Consider the following 24,754-nt stretch of genomic DNA (forward strand, 5'->3'; position numbering starts at 1 on the left):
TATGTATGTATGTATGTATGTATGTATGTATGTATGTATGTATGTATGTATGTATGTATGTATGTATGTATGTATGTATGTATGTATGTATGTATGTATGTATGTATGTATGTATGTATGTATGTATGTATGTATGTATGTATGTATGTATGAATATATGTATGTATGTATGTATGTATGTATGTATGTATGTATGTATGTATGTATGTATGTATGTATGTCATGTACGCCAATTACTGCTCAGGAGGAGCTGATATGTGACACCGGGATTGCACAAATCAGACGAAGAAATGAGTTTGTGCTAGAGAGAGTTTATCCGACCCTAAATCACAATATTTGCAGCTAATTTTGTGTGCTTCTGTACTTAATTTACTTCGTTATTTGTGGGATTTGTAATGTAATTTCGTGGCATATTCGAGGAATTGTTGTCACGTTTCCATCAACAATAGCAGTGAAAGGTTGCATTTCACACATGTTGAGCAATAAACAACGTTTATATAAAGTGTATCGTATCGAAAAAGGAACACATACCTTTCGTACTGTAAAAAGGGGCAGCAAACGACAAAATAAATAAAAAAACATATCAGACACATAGTTTTCAACATATAAACATCCTAAGCAAGCAAGTGTTTGCGTAACTGTGCAAATACAACAAATAATACGAAAAAATATTAAAACAATAACAAATCGACAATGAAAAAATAAAGAAAAGCAATAAAGCAATCGATGCAGAGGCAGAAATTCAATAAAAGAAGGAAAATGCGTTTAAATGACTTCCAAATCATTACAAGTGAACATTATAAATTGATCAGTTCCTGTTCAGCATTACCATCATAACATTTATATGTAACATTGGAATGTAACTAATAAATAACACTTTTACATAGTTATAGGGGTGTCTGAAGAAGACGTGGATAGAGTAATAGGATACTCCAAAGAAGGAAAGGGGTGAAGATATTACAAAAATCGGGACTCTTCTTTTCAACTCTTACCCCCAAAATAATGTATCGCCCCTTTTCAGGTAACCTTTGACATCATATCAATAAGTACACACTTCTTCGACGTGTGTACTTGGTACCAAGGTACCAAGTACACACGTCTTTACTGTATCATCTTAAAGTACCATGGTAAGGGATAACACCTTCATAATTGCAAATTCGCACTTTTGGCTTCTGTGCATTATGCTGTTTTCATTCACTCCATCAATGAAATTTCGTAATTTCAACATTCTGTGCCGCTTCTCAGCTATTATAAGGTGTTATGCAGCGCAGTGTTACAGCAGTGCATGGTTGTGTAATATAGTATAATTATCGCATCAATAGCTAGTACTAATCTCGGGAAAAGTGTTCTCTTGACAAAGCTAAATTGCGAACAATACAGCTGTAATTCAGGCTGCCGGCACATTTCGAGCAGCAAAATCATTCCGATAAATGTTCTCCTTTCGACAATCGTTTTATCTAGGGAACCTGGACACGGGGAAAAGTACTTTAATTGGTCAAAGACGTTTTTAGCCAACACGTTTCTTGTTATTTTTTATAAACAGTGGTATCGATATTACAAGAATAAGAATGAATTGATGAACCTTTCAATTTAACAACAAACTGGAATAAATTCAGTAAAGAGTGTCACCTCAATATAAAGACAAAAACAGTGGTTTTTCGTGCGGATTTAATAACTAAAGAACAATGTGATAGAGCGCCCTTTACGAGAAAGCAGTATATAAATGACCCGTATTAGTCAAGTCCATCGAGTACATATCATAAATGCGTCAAAGAACAGTGTTTTGGAAACTGTTAAGTTCCGCCTAGTTGTTAACGTGAAACCAACAAGGGTTTCTTCAACAGTTACCCACACTTGCGACTGGAAATCGGTGAAAAGTTCAATGGCGGCCAAAGACGCTGACACAATCTCGATAGCTCCACTTAGAAGACTTTTCCTTGAACTGGACGGAGAACTTGTAGAACGTGACGTTGAACAAATGAAATTCCTCCTGAGGGGCGAACAGCTTAAAGTGTATGTCCCGCATAAATTCAAAGTTAATTTTGCTTAAAATGAGCCATGCTATATGATTTTGCCACCCCTACTTTATCAAATAAATGCATCACCCCAATGAAACGACGCGGTTAAATATTATTAAAATGCAATATGTTGTGCGACTTTGAAGTTAGCTGCCATTCGGGTCGTTTCGGAATTCGCGGGCATTGCCACCGGAAATGACGTAACTAATAGAACGTACGAGTGAGTGTGTTCACCTCGGCCATAGCGAATGCTTACCGCTGTGGCTTCAACATGGTGAGAAGTTACGCCTTTGGTGGCTGAAGTAACTGCAGCCATTGTCAGTTTATTGCATTTTAGGATGATGTATTAGCCGCATTTGACAAAATTACAAGAAAGGATCGGAAAAGAGGCATTCAGACAAGCGTTTTCTGCGGTGCACATTTTTGAGTGCCGTGACTTAGAATAAACACGGTTCGGAAGCCAGATGTACGGTAAGATAGACTTTAATTCCTGGAGTTACTACATCGATTATGTAATCGCAATGCCGTACCAGTATGACCATTGTCACCAGAAAGCTTCGCGTGTATCATCATCAACTGTGGACAAGAGAGCGAGAACAGCAGCAAGACTGCGACAGGTTGCCCAAAACATGTCAAGGATGCGGGGGCCGCGGACGAAGTATGGCCGTGTTTACATCCCCCAAGACTGATCGCCGATTCAGATGCTTTACGAAAGTGATTGTAAATAAATAAATGAATACAAGTACTAGATCTCATGCATGTGTGACTCTATAATTAGTAACGTTAGGAGATATCTAATTTTATATTCCTAAAAATTTTACGTAGTGATTGACTGACTCTTTGCGAGACTGAACGATAGGTGATACAGCACGGCGCTGCCAGTAACAGTGACACAACGTGTAGCAAAAATGTTTATACTGTTGACGAAGCAGTCGCGTTGTAGTCATCTGTTCCCTTCTGCTCGACTAAGTCTCCCCTAAAATTTTAGCTTCTTTGAGAATTTCGCAGTCATGAAACAATGAACACTGTGCTTTATATCGCTCACACTTAATCAAGAAAAAAACTGCGGAAGCGTAGCTGATCACTCCGTCACAGAAATGGCCGGCTGAGCCGCCCGGCCTCGGGTGCCAGTGTGCCCGATATTTACATCATGTCAATTTTAATTTATCTCTTCCCGAGAATTTGGCTAGACATGTCTTTACGGTCACGTATTTTTAAAAGTGCCAATGTTCATGTGAGGTTTTATAACGCCAAACTGAAGATTTTGCGGCGAGAATACTACCTTTGGTGTTTATACATGAACAGCCTGTTCCACTTCCAGCTGTTGATAGGAAAGATGTGTGTTATGAACGGTGGACAATTTTCAACTTGATCTCTACTACATTTATCTACAAGCGTCATGGTGTAATTCAAATTTTTATATACAGATTTTGAACGAGGCAATTTGTGTTGAGAAGTAATAATAAGGTGGGATGGCAACTCCAGACTTATATTTATATTTTGTTAGCTTGCGGTTGTGTGTACGGTAGTGCACTGGTGTGTTTGACTGTGGTCACGGTGGGCTTGTCACTGACGCGACGGTCAACAAGAGTTCCGCTCTTGTTCTCGTTTAGGTTAAGGTTCCGACTGTTAAAATTTGCAGGCCTGTAAATTCTGAACAGCTTTGTCATATCTTCTGTGACGATGACATTCTCAGTTGCACTGCTTTCACTCATGAAATTATCACTATCTCCATAGTCAATGCACGAAGTCACCATCACCCGTTCTATTAGTGACGTCACAGCTACTTACGCCAAAACGGGGCGAGCTCGGCAATTTCCGGAAAATGTCGCCATGATGGAAATCGAAAAGTGCAACTTTTCCCGTGTTTTCGTCGAAATAACATAATACAACCGTCTAAAAACCGCTCAAATAAGCTTCAGTTTGTGTGTAAATGTTTGTTTTATTAATACCAATTTCATTGACAACCAGAACTATAGTATACGCCCCAAGTCAAACGAAAAAGTCTCAAAATGTGGCAGGACTCACACTTTAACTGGATAGGATTCTTCCCAGTCTTTATAGTGCCAAGGACATATTTATTGAATTGGAGATGCAGGGGCATATTTCAGAGTCTAACCTAGACCTATTATTGGACTTGTTTAACTGTTTGAAACGACGCCCTTTGAAGAAACGAGTGGTAAATTTCCTTGAAACGCACGATCATCGAAAAAGGAAGACAAAAGGTACTGTGTAAGGTAAACCTATCTGTCAACGCAGTTGCTTACTCTGTATAGGAGGAAGATTAAACAACAAGTGATTTGAATATGGCAAAAATGTTTATTAAAACCAAGGTATTTTGAAATAGAAGTCACAAAACCCTATACACAGCGTCACATTCTGACAATGATAACATTGGGAGCGGTTTTTGTTACGTCTGCGGCTGCGCGAGTAGGTTGCACACAACACGATGCGTTGCTATGTTATTGTAACAAATGCCTATATCTCTAGACGTAGTTCAAACCGGTGATCGTGTAAAAAATAAAGTAATTTGAGCAGGCTATTACGAATAAATGTTCTTTTTGGTGTGAAACGCTCTGACTAAGACAATCTGAATATAAACCTGCAAACGTCACTCGGTTGTCTAGAGCACATTGCGTTTGTAGGATTAACACTCTGGCTCGAGCATTCATGGCAGCTTTTGCCAATACAGAAACTGGCCTGCTTGGGTTATAAAATATGCACTTATACTACTGTTCTCGATGTTTTTCTACAAATGTTAGATCAGCCCAATGTTTTGACACCTTTCACGAAGCGCTATGTGATTGGATAAAATGGCTGTTCTGAGCATTTTTAATTACCCCTAGGCCTATGTACTGGTCAGACATCCTGTTGCCTATAGTAGTTCTAAACTACAAAAAGCTGTTACACTACTACAAAGTTTCGTTTGAGACGCCATGCCGAGTTCCTTCTCAGTGGGTTCTAACATAGGGGTAGATTTAGATCAGACGCTACAAGACAGCAAACGATACAGAAATTGTGTGACATACATTAGAACTGAACATTCATCTACATTGAAACGTTGAATATATTGTACAGTATAGCAGTCGAAAAATCCGAACTTCGGTCATATGTTTTCACCGTGATGTGACGCAACAAATGACTCAATCGCCACGCTAAAACCCGGATGTTCCGCGACGAGAATAGAGAGAAGCCATCAGGGATCGAGGGGAGAGGGGCTAGAATTCAACCAACTCGACATCAAATTGTTCAAGTTGGTGACGGTCATATCAGTTCAGTAAAGATAAAAATACAATCAAATTTGCAACACACGTGGTTGGGCCGAAAAAGAAAACTAAATTCCATGGTGTCCCACCAATCCACATAGTGGATCCATGGAGTAAAAAAAAGTATGATGTTCCCTATATCACGGCATAAAGCCTCGACAAAACCCTACCTGGATTGTAAATACCAGATGAAATGCTTCAGGGTCCGTTTGTGTTCTCTAAAAAGTTGCCACAAGCTTTAACTAGGTGCTAATTGTATGCATTCAATCCCTCTCTATAGAGAAAAAAATTCTCATGTTTTTCTGATGCACCATAGGTACGATGCTGTGTGGACCTTTGTGTACATGTTCCGTTCACTATGTTACCCTGCACCACAATAGAGGGAAACACTGTGGACGAACACAAATCACCATACACAGACTTAGGTGGCTGCAAAGTTTGCAAGGACCAAAGACCACATGTACAATAAAAGAAGGGCCTCGGCTACTTCTTTGGCGTCTACACACACGCTAGTGGCAGGGCTATAATACGGCTACGGTGTAGTCACAGCCGAGCAATCTTGACTCATACCGGCTGTGGGGCTAATAGCTAACCATCGTGCACCAGTTGATACCGTGGCAGAAATTACTTTCACAGCGATCTCCGTGGCTTTATTTCTAGGTCACGCGTACGTCAGTCCAAGGCGGTAAAAAGCTCGCTTCTACATCTATGGTTAGTCATGAGCCAGGTGCGGAGCGAGTACCTCCATGATATACGGAAAACATTGTGGAATATCTTAGTCATTGCATGCTCACTGTGCTTCGAATGTCATTACACACGGCTTTGCTACGTCTGCATAGATTTCCCTGTTTGATGAACGTTAGTGTTGTATTTGTAGGGAAATTAGTGAAACCAATAAATTTTTCTTGCTTTATACGGAATTGCAAAAGATCATGGAGCTAGCTCCAAGCATTGAGCTACGGTAATTTTAATTCGCTGCCCACATGTGGGGTGGTCAACCTGCTGTAATAGCCATATCCCAGATTTCCAATCGATAAAGTGTGTGCATGAACAAGAAAGTAAACTCATGAAGTTCAATAGACGTGGTGGATATGGCCAATTTTGCCCTGATAGGCCATACCCACCACGTCTAAATCTGTCAGGGGAAAGCTGTCTGCTCGCATGGATTGCTCACGATCGGCAGTAAGTTTCTCCCACGAAGTCTACGATATCCCTTGCTCTTATAAGAGCTCTTACGACGGCAGATAATATATTTATACTTACTATTAATTGTTGTTAACCAATCATAAATTAACATTATTTGGTACACATGAATAACACAACTAGGTTCTCAAAAGGTGCACTCATACAGATGTAATAATAGAAAACACGGGCTAAATGGACAGTTTATAAGGTCATTTTATCATCATGATACAATTGAACTCTGACCCGTCATGATTACAGTCATGATTGACCAGTATGGAGGACTAGGCCACGTAATGTTTTGTATGTTTGTATTATTAAAGTGCAACGATTGTTTCAAAATTATTTTGAATATTTGTGAGGATCCAGAAAAACCATGCTTGGGTTAAAAAACGAGGGAGGCCGGGTCATCCAAGAAAAATAGATCGCTAGGAGTAAATAAAACCGCGAGGGTACTGTGGTAGATAGTGAAAAAATAGCCGAGGTTAATAAATAAGGAAGTACATCCAGAAAAAAATCTTGGGTAATGAAAAAATGAGGTGCGGGTAACATCAAGAAAAAATCACTGGTGGAAAAAAAACAGGGGGTCTTATTCATGACAGCTTTTCCCCACACAGATTTAGACGTGGTGGGTCTGCCCTATTTTGGCAAAACCGGCCATACCCACCACGTCTATTAAAATTCATGAGTTTACTTTTCTTGTTTACGCACACATTTTATCGATGGAAATCTGGGGAATGGCTATTACATCAGGTTGACAACCCCCACATGTGGGCAGCGAATTCAGATTACTCTTTGCATGGAGCTAGCTCCATGCTCTTTGTAAGACAGTTGCGATTCCGAATAAAGCAAGACAAATTTGTTGGTTTCACTAATTTCCCTACAATTACAACACTAACGTTCAACAAACAACACTTACGTTCATCAAACAGGGAAAACTATGCAGACCTAGCAAAGCCGTTTGTAATGACATTCGAAACACAGTGAGCATGCAATGACCAAGATATTCCACAATGCTTGCCGTATAGCATGGAGGTACTAGCTCCGCTCCTGGCTCCATGACTAACCATGGAGGTAGAAGAGAACTTTTACCTCCTTGGACTGACGTACGCGTGACCTAAAAATAAAGTCACGGAGGTTACCATTAAAGTAGTTCTGCCACGGTATCAACCAATGCGCGACGGTCAGCTATCAGCCCTACGGCCGGTATGAGTCAAGAGTGCACGGCTATGACTATGCCGTAGCCTTATTATAGCTCTGCCTCGCAGAGCTGAGTAGCGCGTGTGTAGTCGCCAAAGAAGTAGCCTAGCCCCTTCTTTTATTGTACAGGTGGTCTTTGGTCGTTGCAAACTTTGCAGCCACTTAAGTCTGTGCAAGGTGATTTGTGTTCGTCCACAGTATTTCCCTCTATTGTGGTGCAGGGTAGACTTGGTTCAAGTCTGTGATTTGTGAATGTTTGAGTGGAGTGAACGCAATGATTTGTATTTTGCTTTCATGTGAAACGCGCGCGTGAGTGGACGCGATGAGTAGGGTGAACGCGATGAGTGGAGTGAACGCTATACAGCGGAGTTTCAGAAACTAACTCACTACTGCGCAGACTCAAACGTGACGCATTCAATCGCTGGGAAAACCTGGCGTGAGCTGCCAAATTCCGGATAGGTTTGTACGAAATAGGAGAGACACAAGAGAAACTATTATAAATGATTTTATTTTTTTAAAATTCACCGACTTGAACCAAGTCTAGGTGCAGGGTAACATAGTGAACTAAACATGTACACAAAGGCCACACAGCATCGTACCTATGGTGCATCAGGGAATCATGAGAATTTTCTCTTTAGGGAGGGTTTGAATGCATACAATTAGCATCTAGTTAAAACTTGTGGCAACTTTTTAGAGATCACAAACGGACCCCGAAGCATTTCCTCTAGTATTAACAATCCGTCTAGGCACAGACATTGCCCGTGGTGTAGGGGACATCATAGTCTTTTACTCCATGGATCCACTATGTGGATTGGTAGGACACCATGGAATTTAGTTTTCTTTTTTCGGCCAAATCACGTGTGTTGCAAATTTGATTGTATCGTCACCAACTTGAACAGTTTGATGTTGATTTGTTGCAGTTCTAGCCCCCCCCCAACATCTCCGACGGCTTCTCTCTATTCTTGTCGCAAAATATCAGGGTTTTAGCGTGGCGATTGAGTCATTCGTTTCATGGAGCTACCTCCATGTTTGCTGCGTCACGTCACCGTACAGTGAAAACGTATGACCGAAGTTCGGATTTTTCGATTGCTATACTGTACAATATATTCAACGTTTCAATGTAGATGAATGTTCAGTTATAATGTATGTCACACAATTTCTATATCGTATGCTGTCTTGTAGCGAGTGATCTAAATCCACTCCTATATTAGAACCCTCTGAGAAGGAACTCGGCATTGTAGTTGCGTCTCAAGCGAAACATTTTAGTAGTGAGTGTAACAGTTTTTTGTAGTTTTGAACATAGACAGTAGAGGGGACTTCCCCCCTCTACTGTATATGTTTAGAACTACTATTATATAGGCAACATGTCTGACCAGTACATAGGCCTAGGGCACTGTCCCTCTCCCCCTAGGGGTCATTACAAATGCTCATAATAGCAATTTTATCCAATAACATACGCGCTTCGTGAAAGGTGTCAAAACATCATTGGGCTGATCTAACATTTATAGATAAACATCGAGAACAGTAGTTTTAGTGCATGTGTTATAATCCCAAGCAGGCCAGTTTCTGTGTGGGGAAAAGTTGGAATGTACGGTATAGTGGTTGATTACAAATTCCAGCGATGCACGGTCGAAGGCCCAGTGGCCGGCCACCAGATACGTTCATGTGAGATAAGGGCCCTGTGACCGGCCATATCTCGTATGAACATACCTAGTGGCCGGCCACTGGGCCCTCGGCCGTTCATCGTTGGAAAACTGGCGGTTAGGGGCATCAGGAGGGCAAATTATTTTGCAGTTTATGAGCGGTTGAGTGATTCGAGTAATCATAAATCGGAATCGAGTTGACTTCGGCCGAAAATATTCAGAAAAGTAGATTTTCGTGTGCGGTCCAAATTGGGACCAATTTGCATTTCGCCGGTTAGGCTATGGAGCTTAGCAGGGCTGCTGTGGGAGGCCGGGAACACACAGCATCGTACAGGGCTATACTCAAACGCTCAATTTGGGGAACTTCTAATGGCCGTAACTTTATCAGATCGAGTCCGATTTCCATGCGACTTGCATCGATCGAATCGTACTTACATCATTATTCAATACGGGAAGCATCGGCGTTGAGAAACCTATATGAGCATCCCTAATCCTCGGATCTCGGCAATTAGTGACAATCAGTCACTGATGCATACGCATTTAACTGATGTGATTAATGCTTTACAGTTCGCAGGGAAATAAGACACGAAACATCCGGATACAAACCATTGGTAACCCTTCACTTTCTTAATACAAGATTTAGTGCCCGCGGAATTATGAGGAATTTAGCTGTTTCGAGGTTGTTTACCTTGTTGACAACTTACTTCGGTCACCGACCCATTCGTGCTTATCAACACTGACTGAAAACCACGTCAAACTGTTCCAGTATCTTCAATAATTGCGATGCACAAAGGCCAACATCTCACCTTAGGAGAAAACTCTGACAGGCAGTTTGAAACTAACATATAAATATGACTATTTTGTTTCTCGCTGACGAGGCCGCAGTAAAATGCACTTCCGGGCTGATGTTGCACCTTTTTTAAATTTGACAAAATATCAACATTTGTTGATATCAACATTTCTTGACACTTAGAACATATATCACACATAAATATTTTCTTTAGTCCCTGTTTTGGTACCATGTTGACCCTTATTTACTATTTATGGCTTTTACAGTGACCCCCTGACATTTTAGGCCCTGGTCGTAAATAAATAACCTTTATTCATCTATCAGACATACTCAACACAACAATACCCTCCAATAAACTGCAGGCACGGATTATCCATGATATGGTTTTCATAGTTTTTTTTTTCTAAACTTTTCTTCTCAACAGCTGAGGTTTCGATAAATGTTGATTTTGGTGATGATTATGTAGTAAATGTCACAAGGACACTTTCCGAATGGCAGGCTTTGTTCCACCTCAATGTTATAACACACTCCAGAATAAATAGTTGGGATGATGCCCGGACTGCTAAGGCTTATATGGAGGGTATAGAAGGCATCACTTGCCAAAGAGTACACCATTCGTGTTTAGAATTCATCGTGAAATGTTCATCGATCGAAGCATTGGACCGACTGTGGGAGGAGTACCAAAGTAACAGTTTGTACGCAGTATTCAAGAAAGCGATAATTACCGATGAAATTCTGAAAACTATCGGTGCAAAAGACATCCGATATTTCTACATATATCTGAAGATGAATACACAGCATGTCGTGCAGCTATTAGATCTAAGACAGGTAAGATGGCATTTTGCACTGTATGAAAACGCAATAATACAGCTAAATTCACATTAATAAGTCGACTGTATTATTGAATACATGAATACAGGCTTGCTGAATACAAAAACCGGGTTATTAACTGTATTCATCTGTATATGCACTATTCAGCTAAAATACTGGCAATAATTCATGCAAATACAGTAAGTATTATTGGCTTTTCATGCAGTGTTAAATTCAGTAAGTTGAAGAGTGCTTTCTAATGCGCAGCCTGAATTTATAACTACGCAAATGAAAACTTTGAAAGTCACATCGTTTTTTATATATTTTACGTTTTTTTAGTAGTTGACAAGTTATTTAAGGGTAGACCCACCTTCCTTTAGTGATTTTGGTCATTTTTCGTTTACGGTAAATTTTGAATCTGTCTAATATGGCCTTTGAGTGGACGATAAGTTTGAAACCATAACATACTCGGAAATGAGTAAGATTTTAACAAAAATGAGCATTGTAGGCCAGTTCGCGTGCCGTGTTTTTCTTATGTCTTAACGGTTTCCAGATTAGTCAAGGCTATCTCAAGAGCGTAAGTAGATTACGTTAATTCCGTCCGGAGGAGTGCGCATGCGTCAGTCTTCTTCCCAGCTGGCGGCAGGAAGTATGTCGTGGCCACTGAACATGCTGCAGGTAGCCGTCGATTTCAAAAGCATGGTCCACATAAGCGAAATATCAAGCATATGGCCGGGAATGAGAGAACAGTTGAAATTGTCAGAGTTACAGTCAGGCTTAAAACTCCAGTTTCCGATGCGTTGAAAAGGTGTAAACTGGAAATGGTCGCAAGCGAGGAATGTAACGCAGAACGCTTACTCATTCAACACTAAACTGAGCTTCGAACAAAAACTGGTGATACATCTTGCGCACAACAGAGAGGCTGCTCATTGTAGTTTACGTTATTTTTACCTCGTTTTCCTATAACACGTATTTAATAAAACTGTTCCCGTACAAAACAAATAACGGCCGAAAATCCAAATAGTAGGTCTTTGTCTTTACATGTTTGCTAAATAAAGTCCAGCATTCAAAATTAATCGCCGCCGAAAACCAAAACGTACATTTGTGTCCGCTAACAAATGACATGAATGACGTGGACTCAATGCAAAGTATAGTCTGACATTCAAAACTGACCCCGCCCTATCAAGCTAGGCTACTCAGAAAATCCAAAAATTACGTCTTTTTCTGATAACAGTTTACATGTTTGTATGCACCTAATGAAGTCCTACATTCAAACACAGTCCCTCAACCAAAGATGATGATCCCGCTCCGAACTAATTGCGACTGATGATAAAAATGTCAGATGATTTTCTTACGTCTGCAAATGCCCAGTGAAGTCCGGCAACCAAAACTGTTACTGCTTACGTTACGGTTTACACCTAAAGCATGCAATGAAGATTACGTTCCTGTACGTCACTACAAGTTTTCTATCCTTTTTTGTGAAAATGGTTGCGACGTCTTTTTGTTTCGACAGTTGGGCGAGCAACATTCCTCTCAGTAGAAATTAGAAATACGCCAATAGTTCAAAATTTTATAACGAGAAAATCGCGCCGGTGTCTGCTCTGCCCGGTTAGGAAACGTGAGCTTATTGTTTTGTAAATTCTATGCGGACACAGAGGGAACGTGATGCGGGTAATGCACGTAGAGTTTAGAATGATGCCGTGATTTACAATGCAAACACAATGTTGACCTAGCATTTGTTTTTCAATCTGTACCGGAGCTAATCATAGAGCATATATAATTTGTCTCGATCAACTGAACTTTTATTGGCGGACTGCTCATGAAGTGAGTCGAAGTCCAGGGTCGAAATCAATCTCGATTGAAAAGTATGCGATATTTCACAGCACAAATTCATGTCAGTATACCTTTAAAATCATTGCGATTTAATTGTTATTAGGTAATTATAAACTTATGCAATAAATTTAAAGAAACCAAAATTGAAAATGATAGAATAGTTTCCATGAAATTGAAAAAAATTAAACAACCATGAACGTGCTTTTTTCGAATCAGCAACTACTTTTTCTGTTGATAAACTCAATCACGCTGAAAAACAGCCTGCTGCTGGCCTGTCTATCGTCGTTATTATAGTAGTTCAACGGACAGTACAGTCACCACCGGAGAACGACGAATGCTCGTTTCCACATATCAGAGAACGCGATATTCAACTGTTTGACTGAAGTTCACGCATTTCATTACTTGTACAAAATTCGACCGTCGCGATTTTACCGTAGAATGACGTCTTCAGTCAGCGTGGTCACAGATTCACATCTGTTTGAGGTACTCGCCTCCATGGTATTCGCGAAGCCAAAACAAGTCGCTTTTAGAATTGTTCAAGTTTCTTGTCAAAATCGATTTATTTCAGTTTTTCGCCAACTTTTTATCTTTCTATTAGGAAATCGTTTTAGATACCAGATATTGTCAAGTGTTGTATTTAGTTTAGCCTAACGATGGGTTCTAACCTGGCACAACACAAAGTTAGCTCGGCAATGGTGCTTCTGAGGTCGGAAACCGCGTTCATGTAGCTGTCCTTTTTAGCTCCATGCCATGTTCAAGGCGGACTGTGGTCGTACTTCAACATGCAGTACGGAACGTAAAAGCTTAACGTCGCAACACGGGGTCTGAATGAACTTCGTCTTTGTCGGTATGTACCACATTGTAATTCATTGTCACGTGTCTCTCTCCGGGCAGGAAGCTGAAAACGCGGTGACGATTGCGCAACCAAAAAAAGGAAAACACGATGTCATCGGACTTGGCATGCAAAATCACATAATTTTACGAAGTATATACGCAGCCAGCCATTTCTTCGCTTGATAATCAAATTTTAACTGGTACACAACAGTGCACAGTTAATACGCTAGTTTGTATTTAGCAAGAAGATTATCCCCAGATTTAGCTCGGAATGACAGTTGTGTAAATAAAGCCTAACGCTTACGCCGCGAACTGGCCGTTTCAGTGTTCATTTTCTTCCAATTTTCGCGTCATGTATCATTTCATTCATACCACAAATTCAAACAATTGTGTCAAAAGTCCTGTACTTCATTATGGGCATCGAATTTCCACCAAAAATGTGAGCAAACCGGAATTTTAGCTGACTTTGTGCGACTCCAAGGGTCGCATACACATTTCTGCGATTTACTCCGTTCCGTTTTTGGCAATGTATCGCAACTTCTGGAGAGTGTAACTTGGCGCCGCGTTGACGGATTAGCCTTATCTTTGCACAGGTTGTAGTTAATGACTGTTTCTACAAAACCGTGTCTCAGAATTCCGATAATGTTCCAAAAACAAAAGATATCGTGACAAACGTGGACAAAAGCCGTTAATTTATTCAGAATCCACCACTTCTCACTTTCAAGGCTAATTGTGCAAAACAAAGCGGAGTATCAAAAATCCAAGACACGGTTTTTTACACACCTTACCCTGCTATCGATTGCAGTAAACGGCTCACCAATGGCCATCACCCTCTCATACTTACACTTTTTTAAGTGAAAAAACTCAAAAACACACATTTTTGAGCAAAACATACACACGCAAACAGGTTTTGAAATATTCTTACAATATTTATAATCTTCAATTGTCGAGCTACCCAAACATATACTACATGTCGGGTTAAAGATTCATTTTAATGGTGAAAAATCAGATTAAAGAAAAGTGTCTGCGAATGTGGGTCTCCCCCTTAATCAAAGGTACTATCTGCGATATCAAAAAAACATGACGCATATGTATAATCAATATAATCTAATCTACTTTCGTCCGAGTAAACTTATGGTGACCACTGCATGGAAAGCCACATTTACAGTTCAAGTTCATTAGCGGTTAAAAAGTCGTGACTTTAAGGTTTTTGATTCCAAAATTTCTCTCCACTCTTTACTTTTTTCTGTATTTTCTGTTCATGAGAGGTCGTCACGTCATGGCTTTAAGATTTTTTTTATTCTCTCAATGACTGTTCGCAAGGTCGATTTAGGTAGATCTAGAGTTTTAGCTCGCATCGCCGAGTTCTTTCTAGTTCTCGACGATTTTTCCACAGCGCAATTACTGTGCTACATAACATTCACAAATTAGTTTCATTCACATGTTTTACAGTTGACGATAGACAGCAGGGTCCATACGAGGACGTGCAAAAATAAGACTCTATTCCATTGCAAAATCTACGTCCCTCCAATTGCAACAGTGGTAGTAAAATAACTTGTTACTCGCGCTCTCAGTCCGTGATGAAGAGACGTGCCTTGCATCTCTCTTTATTTTCAACAAATTATTGGCGGCCCCCAAACAACTTTGTTGTCATTTAATATGTAGTTTGAAGCTCTATTTTTCAATGCATGTTTGCTGAACTCTCATACAAAACTGACTATGTTAATTAGAAACGGAGTCTGAACGTCTGATAAGCTAGCCTATTCGACGAATCGCAAATGAGACATTTTCTAGAATTGCGAGAATAATCGATACAGATAACGATTATCGTCGTGATCGTCATCCGCGAGGTTTTTAAGTTGCAAAAACGCCGAAAAATAGCGAGTTAGTGTAAACTTTTGAACTTCTGTTACTACGGATACACAGATATAGGCGATATTTGGGGAGAATTACATCAACCTCCAATCACAAGGTTATTGCTTTTAACATGCACTGAGATGTAGGTTTTTCGAGGAAATAGATGAAAGAATATGATTCATCTACATCTTTTTTGAAAGGAAGTCAAGATAAAGTTCGTAGTATGCCTTGCCGTGTCGAAAGATACTAAATTAGATATACTAGCATAAAAAAGAGTCACTAGATTTTCATGACGAGTCTGCGATATTTGATAATGTCCTAGTCTTGAACTGTGATCCATTTAAGTCAAAACCAGAAATGTTGAAAATATAACAAAATTGCGATTTCAAAAAAACTTCTGAGAGATGGGAGATTTTTTCAAAATAGAGCGAAAATGCTATTACATAATAACCGATATAAATAGGACCTTATAAAGGCAAAGTGGTTCTATGAATCCATTTCAATGACTTCACATATTTAAGCAATACAGCACCCTCATACTCGAGATTTTGACCAGTTCACGACATATATGCACGAGCGACAGCGAGTGCACATATTGCGTTGGACTGTGTTTGTTAATATAATGTAGGCCCTACTTTGTTATAGATACAGTAGCTGGCGCATGTAAAATGTTTGCATAAAACCATTAGCAAGCTCATGGCGTGTCCAGTACCCATGAGTTTGCCTTAGTCGGGCCGGCCCTTCTTTCTGAGTTTTATAATTGACGACGCTTTGCCACGTACCTGGTAGTAATCGAGATAACCTCCTGTAGTCTGATGTCGCAACTCGCACGCAACTTCGAAGCACCCTTTCCCCTTACAAAATAACCATACTCCCTGCAGTTTGGCAGCCTTATCGACCACACTACAATAAGCTTGACGCCAAAACGCGGTATATTTCATTAAAAATATAAAATATCGTTTTATCGATTACGTAGAAAACGATCGCAACAGTCGACGGAAACTCTTCCGTCGGCTATCGTGTAATACAAGCTGTGTAAGTTTCTGCCGGTAACACCTTCAGGGTTAAGACCGTTTAAGGGACAGATTAAGAAGCGGAGCCAGCATTTAAAGTTCACTTACGAAAGCGTCATTCATTGCATATTTTAGGGAAAGTGTCAAAGTAATTCCCCTGTGTTACCCGGACAACTATGTATGGAAAAGAAGTAAAGGTGTCCTGGAGAAAAAAAGCAAACGTCGAGGGAAACTCGTAGTGTGTGAGGACGCCATAGATTTCTTGCGTTCCATCGAGGGTCCAATCTGCCCCATTGTTGTCACCGGTCCACACAGGAATGGAAAATCATACATAGCAAGTCAGCTGATTGAACCAAGGCCGTTTGACTGCGTGTTTCAAACATCCAGCAAGATGCAACCACAGACTACAGGTTTGTATATACTGTTGGTATTTGTAAAACGACATGTACTTTGTGAATAATGGCAAAAACTCTGTGACATAATTAGGTACGTACGTACATACGTACGTACGTACGTACGTACGTACGTACGTATGTATGTATGTATGTATGTATGTATGTATGTATGTATGTATGTATGTATGTATGTATGTATGTATGTATGTATGTATGTATGTATGTATGTATGTATGTATGTATGTATGTATGTGTGTGTGTGTGTGTGTATGTATGTATGTATGTATGTATGTATGTATGTATGTATGTATGTATGTATGTATGTATGTATGTATGTATGTATGTATGTATGTATGTATGTATGTATGTATGTTTGTATGTATGTATGTATGTATGTATGTTTAGGTGTTATAACGACTTGGAGGCTATATCCAGTTTCAGTATTTCGACGACCATTCGGTGGCTATACCTCGACGGGATATAGAGAAATTTTATACATTGTAGACAATCCGAGTGTATAGAGCAAACTTTTAGTTTGATATTATTACATCCGTGAATATCCTATGCATACATGTTACTCGCTGGCAGAATATTTCCATTCTTATCTTGTATTAGTCACATTTATTTTTTTTAGCATACAATAAATATAAAATTATCATTACCCCTGTATTACATGTGCATTTCTTATACAATCATCTCCCGTTGCTATGGTCCTGATTTAGTAGGCGGACACTTACAAGTGAACGTCACCTTTTGACATATAATGTCATAAAATAAAATACAATACAATATAGGGTTGATGTCAAAGTGGGAAGCATCTGTAACACCATAGCTCTTATGATTGCACAAGTAAATTATTCTTGACTTATCATTCAGATAATTTCCTGAACTATAGAATTTGTTTAGGTTCTGTATCAAGCAAAGTGAAGCTTAAACAAACAATGGTGATATCTTATAGTTACGCTATTTACGAGACAAACATCGATTGAATGTTGCAGGAATATGGATGAGCACTGACGTGTTTAAGAAGAAGATGAAAAACAAAGCGGAGATGTCTGTGGTGATTATGGACACGGAGGGACTTGGCGCTTACAACGCTTACAGCCAGGATGATTTGCAGTTGTTTTCGTTGATGGCATTGCTGTCATCGGTGTTGGTGTACAACAGCAGAGGATCCCTCACATCCGAGGATATCAAACAGTTAAGGTTAGCTTGATTTAAGTTTGTAGTTCAAGTGCAGCATGATCGTTTTTAAATTAATAGTCGCGCCAGCGGCTTACTGACTACGCATGCGCAGATTTATAATATACTATGCGAGTTATCGGAAGTGTACCCTACTTTCATGGGCGCCGCCATGTTTATTTGAGTACTCTTAAATAAACAAATACAAAACGTGCAAATTATTATTTTATAACATGCCATTTATAAAATATATCTTTTGTTAGCCAGTTAGTGTTATTATCCACCTTGTCGCTGACACAAAATATCGTTAATATCACGCAAAAAGGGAGAAAACTGTCGTGCATATGAACAGGTGGACATACACAAAGAATGCTGGGATTGAATTTTAGAAAAGCGCCCTGTTTGTCAATAATTAGATTCAAAAATTGCCAGTTTTTAGTTGGAACGCTATAGTTTTACCTTGCAAGTGGAAGTTGGGCAGTGCGGTTACCATTGCAATGATAATGATTGCATAATACGTCCTTTGTTTAACGCAATAGGCTGTTATCATGGTAAACATTGCCAATTTTTGTCGAACATTTTTACACACTACAGAAAATCTCTACCTGCACTGCTGCAGGTTTGACGTCGTGTACGTACGTCAACAGCTTTCATCAGAGGGAAACTGGCATAGCTGTCATACAAACGTATTCAAGTAACAATTAATTATATTTTATCAAGAATCAATACAAATAACATTGCCAATCTTTAACCCCTGGCACGACACAAAGGGCTGAGCACTATATAATATTAAATAATTGAAATAGAATGTACTTCAACATTGTTTACGCATCTACCTGTCTTTTTGTGTGCATTTTATAAAGGTAAGGTATCACTTTTATTTGCCTTTCACAAGGTTTTTTTCCCCGATCGAAATGCGTTTCTGTGCAACAAAAGAAGCTTTAATTAACAGTATCAACAATTTCCATTGTAAAGGTTTGAATTAATACATCAGATACACAAAATTACTCCAGTGAGGAACTCCAGAGTAAAAAAGAAAATATGGATGGCAATTTGACCGTGCACAGTAAACAGTCATCATTTCCATAATAGTCACGTGACAAACGTTTTCCAAACATTGGTTTTTCCTCCCTTTTGCGGTTGAAATTCATGCATTGACAAGCCTTAGCAATACTCTTCAAATCCGTCTCAGCGATTTTTTCTCCGACTCTCCATGCAAATTATTTGGCGCGACAATTAAAATTCATTGAAAGAACCTTAGTCTAACACCCTTAATAGTGCATTACAAAAAACAAAAGCAAATTATGGAAAGCCCAGACACCGATTTGATGCGTATAACCAAAGCTTGTCAATGCACAAATTTCAACCGGAAATCGTGGCAGTGTTTTCGCTAATGGGAAAAATCCGATTTTTAGAGGGTTCAAGAAAACGCTTGTTACGTGACTGTTATGCTTATAATGACTATGTACTGTGCACGGTCGGATTTTCCAATGTCAGGGCTTTCAGAAAATATATACTTTATTTGGGTTTCGGACTTCTATACTGAGAAAAAAATTAAAAGCTGAAAGTGTCTATAAGGTTATCTAGCTACCTTAAACCATTTCAGTTGCTGATAACTTTATCTTGAATTCAAAAGTGTATAATTTTTATTACCTACAAACATCTGTGTTCTATTGAATTTACTCTTGAATTTTCAACTTAATAAATAACTTGGAACATCATTTCAACAATATTCTTCGAATCAAATTGAATTAGCCTTTAGCATACAATGTCTGGGTGCACAAACAAAGACAACATCATTTACTGTCATTACGCCATGGAAGCATGTGCTTAATCATCGTTCATTTTTTGCTGACAAATATTTCTTCAAAAGACATCAATACCTTTATCTTATAAAATTCATTGTGTTTGGAGGCATTTCAATCACAAGTTCGTCGACAGGGTGTTCGCACATTTATGTTAACTTTCGTTCGAGGCCAAGGGAGATTCAGATCATGAGTTTCTTTTATCTTGAGCATGCTTTAATGGAGTTCATATTTAATGAATTCTTATACTTTGCTGCTCGGTACAAGATTCAGATTGCTCACACATTTCATTTTCTAAAAAAACAGTTCACTCTAAATACCCGTTTCTTAATCTTGAGTCAGTTATGAATTGCTGGAACATCCATGTGAATTGCAATAGGATAATTCCTTATCGTTATCCTCAAACTACAGCTGGGTGAGCACTCTTGGTGACATGATCCACGGGAAAGGGATGGAAAGACATCGAAATGTCGAGAGGACGACTTTATCAGATTTTCCCGAACTTCATGTGGCTACTCCGTGATGTGACCATGCCCTTCACTTTGGAGAGAGATGGTGAAGAGGAAGATGTAGAGGTCAAAGAGTACATTCTAGAGGAGGTGAGTGATAACGACAAGCGCCCAGGTAACATTTGAACGGTTGTTACGACATTTGCAAATATCTGGAACTGAAAATAATGTTTCACCTAGATTTATTATAATTATTAATTTTTGAACGTGCTTTCCCTTATTTCAAAGAACGAATGATGACCAAAATAGTTGAATTTTGTGAAATAAGCATTTTTTTCTGACGTTAAAAAATTATTCAATGGAAGCAAGCAAGTTTGTGTTTATACTTAAACGTAAAAGTACTGTTAATAGACAAACTGTTGATAGGCACAAAATCATATAATTTGAAATAGAAAGACGCTGCTATAGGAAGATGAAGATGTCGACGACACAGGCAGAAACATCATTTATTCTCCTTGTTTTACAAAACTCTTATCTCTTATTTTTTGAGGTATTGAGATTAGAGAAGGAAACTGCTATGTCTGGCCAAACCGTCAAAGAGTACAATGGTTATCGAAGAGCAGTTTTGAAGTCCTTTCCCATCTTCGACGCCGTAAAACTTCCATTGCCGTCAATTGATCCAAAGGTCCTTGCTAAGATGGATAAAGGGGCTAATCGTAATCGCTTGAACCCAACATTTTTGTCAGAAGTCGATGATTTCGTGGAACGTTGTGGAAAACTGATGAAACCAAAGAAAGCTTGGCCTACGTCGGTAACATAACCGGTCGACGTGAGTATATTTTTATTTGTTTAGTGTAAAAATAAAAAGAACAGCACTGACGATTGAGCTTGTATATTATAGCTAGCTGAATTTGAAGTTGGTCGAGTTTGTAACTTCATTGCTCAGAAGTTATGCTTAAAATAAAAGCTATTGGGGCCGGGCCTCCATGTGCGATGAAGCAATTCACAATACGTCTTCAAAAGAAATCCAATAATTCAAATCATACAAGGTAATAAAATTACCAGGCCGTATACAAATAAATATTTACAATTTCAGGAAGGACCATCTTGAACCACAAAATTTAATGTAAGTAATTAGTGGTGGTACCAGGGTGTCCGAAATGGTTAAGCCTAATGGGAACAAGAATCACGAGCTTGCAATAGCGGCTATTATAACACGCCACATGCTCATTCCGTGTAGCGATTCGCCAGAATACGTCACGTGACGAGAAATAGATACGTCTAGTCCCCACCGGATCGACAAAAGTGACGTCAGAGGGCATTGTTTGAAAAGCTATTTCCCTAGGGAAATAGTTCCTTAGGGAAATAGTTCTGACCAAACTTGGAAAAGTGCCCGTCACGTGACCGTAGTGTCGTCTGCAGCTTTTCAACAATGGCGGGTGACTAGAACGTGATGTCTGTCCGGGATAGGTGACGACACATTCTCTAAAACAGATTTTCCAACATTTTCCAACATTCCAACAGCGTAGGAACTTGAACAGCTCATCGACAGAAAAGATTAAAGTGCAACTAAGGATGTCGCTAAGTATGCTTAGAATATTTTTTGAAAGAACGTGGTACAACGTACAACTGAAACCGCTGTGGAAACATCGCCCAGTAAACTTGTCACAATGGATTGTTGCCGTGCAAAATATCAAAACACATTAAAAACTATATAACAATACAACATGAGCATGTGTGTGTGTTATGAAACACTATAGCCTGGTCTTTATTCGGGCTATAGCGCTCGTCTATTACCCCTCGTGGCCGTGTGTTACCAGAAACACATCGCTATACCCCTCGGCCTACGGCTTCGGGGAATAGCGATGTGTTCCTGGTAACACACGGCCACGAGGGGTAATAGACGAGCGCTATAGCCCTTATGACCAGGCAATAGGTGTTACTATGCCGTCAAGCAAGCATATCAGTGAGCTGCTTGCGGCCTGCTCAAGCGGCCCGTTGCACGAGCCATAACGCCCTGAGTCAATTTGATTTTCCTAGAGTCACCCGATCTTGTGATCACTTTCAATTGACGTTTTCTCGAGTACTGACTCATGCTGAACGACCGAAATTCAAATATGAAAACCAACTTGTTCGATAAGATGAATTTTCAGACAGGTCCTATTCATAATGCCCCTAGGACTATAGTTCTACTTTCCACATCGAGGACTCTGAGCATATCTTTCAGGTCCATTATAAACAAGGGGTTGATTTGGAAGCTTAAGTGAGAATTTACCTTTACTACGTCTTGTTGTGGTACAAGTAGAGAAATAAATTAGCTCGGACAGAAAAGAAATGACAAAATATAAAAGAAAGTTGAAGTAATCTCATCTATGCTTATATAAGCATTAAAGTGGCCTCAGATTTTTATTAATGGTGAACATCATGAATGCGAATTTTCTTTGTTGAATAGGGTTCATAAAATTCGTTTAGAATTCTTCTGTAACGAATTGCATTCCTCGCCTGCAGATTACGCTGAGTTACTCAAACATTACGTCACAGCATTTGCATCTCCTGGTGGTATGTTTCAAATCAATACCGTAAGTCAAAAGGTTATAGAGACCCTGTTGGATGAAGTGCGAAGAGAGGCCTTAGATGATTACAAAACCAACATGGCGGCGTTCGCAGAGTCAGCTCTTCCCTGTGACACACACGAAGTTATCAACGCCCACAACAAGTACCGTTTGAAGGCTATGGGAACATTTGAGCAGAATTCGAAGTGTATAAATGATGTCGATCGACTACACTCCTATAGACATTCACTGAAGGTAGGAAGGAGCCAACTACAAAAAAAATTATTTACATTCAATCAATTTTACATGCGGAGGACATTTCATTTATGCGTATTTTTAAGATGTATTGTGTCAAATTTTTATAGCCGAAATAGACCGAGGAGAGAGATGCAAATACCCAAACAATGAGTACTCCTGTGTGGAGTTACTTTCATGACAAAGACGTATTATTTCAGGTACGTGGTAAAAGATCACAGACAGACCTGTGTTCAGCATTTCATGACGATTTGTTTGATGAGTGAGATTGACGTTAGCAATCGCGGCCTCAAAAGTAAGATAATGCTTCCTTTTTTGTTTCTCTCTATCTATCTCTCTTACTCCTTCTGTGTGTCTGTCTATCTGTCTCTGTTTGTCTCTTTCTGTCTGTCTGTCTGTCTGTCTGTCTGTCTGTCTCGCTCTATTTGTCTGTATGTCTGTATGTCTGTCTATCTATCTGTCTGTCTTCTGCCTCTGTATGTCTCTGTCTGTCTGTCTGTCTGTCTGTCTGTCTGTCTGTCTGTCTGTCTGTCTCTCTCTCTCTCTCTCTCTCTCTCTCTCTCTCTCTCTCTCTCTCTCTCTCTCTCTCTCTCTCCTCCTCTCTCTCTCTCTCTCCTCACACACACACACACAGGACCTCATGGCAACGTACAACAAAGATGACTGCCATAAATGCATCGGCGGGGAACTTTACAAGATATTGATGTCAAACGAGAGGAACTCTGAAGCATTCTGCAGAGAGCTTGTCGAAAACTTAGGGACAAGGAATTGCGTCCATTAATAGACGCAAAAAGAAGTGAAAGCGAAATTAATATGAAAATCAACAAGGTCGCAGAATTGTACAAGGCAAAGGCACGAGATATATGGGATGTCGACAGAACAGATTTGTTAAGGGTAAGATCTTAGAGGTCTCCATATTGGACAAAAATAATGAAAGACTATATTGGCAATAGGAAATTTTAGACAAAACATGAAATATTTGCTCGATTTCACCGATAACCGTTCTAGCTGAGAAGTTTGAAACGAGGATTTACAAGGATATTTCCTAACATGGCATATCCTGTGTCTAATGTTTATGCATAATTTCACTCATAATATGTAGGATTCAATGTTAAGACATATCTGTGTGTGTCTGTGTGTCTGTCTGTGTGTCTGTCTGTCTGTCGCTCTCTCTTTTCTCCCTCTCGCTGTCTTCTCTCTCTGTGTCTCTCTGTTTAATAAAATCAAGAATACACCCGTATAGTTTGAGTCACAACATTTACATTTTGTGTATATTTTTGCAGAAAACAGTGACAATTTCAGGTGTCGCGTCGACGTTCAAGGACAAAGGGGAAAGGAAAGTGTTTGAGGAGGGGAAGATTCAAAGGTACAGAAAAATAATTTGACATTTTTAACGACACATCAGATAAATAACATAAACTAATAGGAAGAACGAAACAATGAATGACAACCATGAGACATCCAGATATACACGTACCAAATTTAGTAACAACATCATTTAAGGCTTTTTGTTCATGAAAAATTCGTAAAATTGACCGTGTAAAATTTAGTCATGCCTGTCACTGGCAGTTGGGTGCATATAAGTACATGTGTAAATTAATCTTTGACAGGAAAAAGAAAAGGCCAGAGAAGAGATGCGAATTATTAAAATACAGGAAGAAGAAACATTG

General features: G+C 39.4%; 2 protein-coding genes across 2 annotated transcripts in view; both read left to right on the top strand.

The window, feature by feature from the left end:
- The window catches only part of LOC139125685 (guanylate-binding protein 2-like), a 56,289-nt gene that overhangs the window by 16,472 nt on the left and 15,063 nt on the right, over positions 1 to 24,754 (top strand). The window lies entirely within an intron of this gene.
- Positions 1,883 to 20,422, top strand: LOC139126057 (guanylate-binding protein 4-like). Its single transcript, XM_070692117.1, has 4 exons — positions 1,883 to 2,013; positions 16,582 to 16,856; positions 17,840 to 18,047; positions 20,240 to 20,422. The coding sequence occupies exons 1-4, from the start codon at positions 1,883 to 1,885 to the stop codon at positions 20,349 to 20,351; spliced, it is 726 nt and encodes a 241-aa protein (XP_070548218.1). The 3' UTR covers positions 20,352 to 20,422.

This window comes from Ptychodera flava (assembly GCF_041260155.1).
Source record: "Ptychodera flava strain L36383 chromosome 3 unlocalized genomic scaffold, AS_Pfla_20210202 Scaffold_26__1_contigs__length_13983176_pilon, whole genome shotgun sequence".
In the NCBI taxonomy this organism is placed as follows: domain Eukaryota; kingdom Metazoa; phylum Hemichordata; class Enteropneusta; family Ptychoderidae; genus Ptychodera; species Ptychodera flava.

Coding starts and splice junctions, on each gene's coding strand:
- LOC139126057 (XM_070692117.1), top strand. CDS start 1,883: ATGGCGGCCAAAGACGCTGACACAATCTCGATAGCTCCACTTAGAAGA. Junction 16,857..17,839: donor GATGCAACCACAGACTACAG/GTTTGTATATAC, acceptor TGAATGTTGCAG/GAATATGGATGAGCACTGAC. Junction 18,048..20,239: donor GAGGATATCAAACAGTTAAG/GTTAGCTTGATT, acceptor CTCAAACTACAG/CTGGGTGAGCACTCTTGGTG.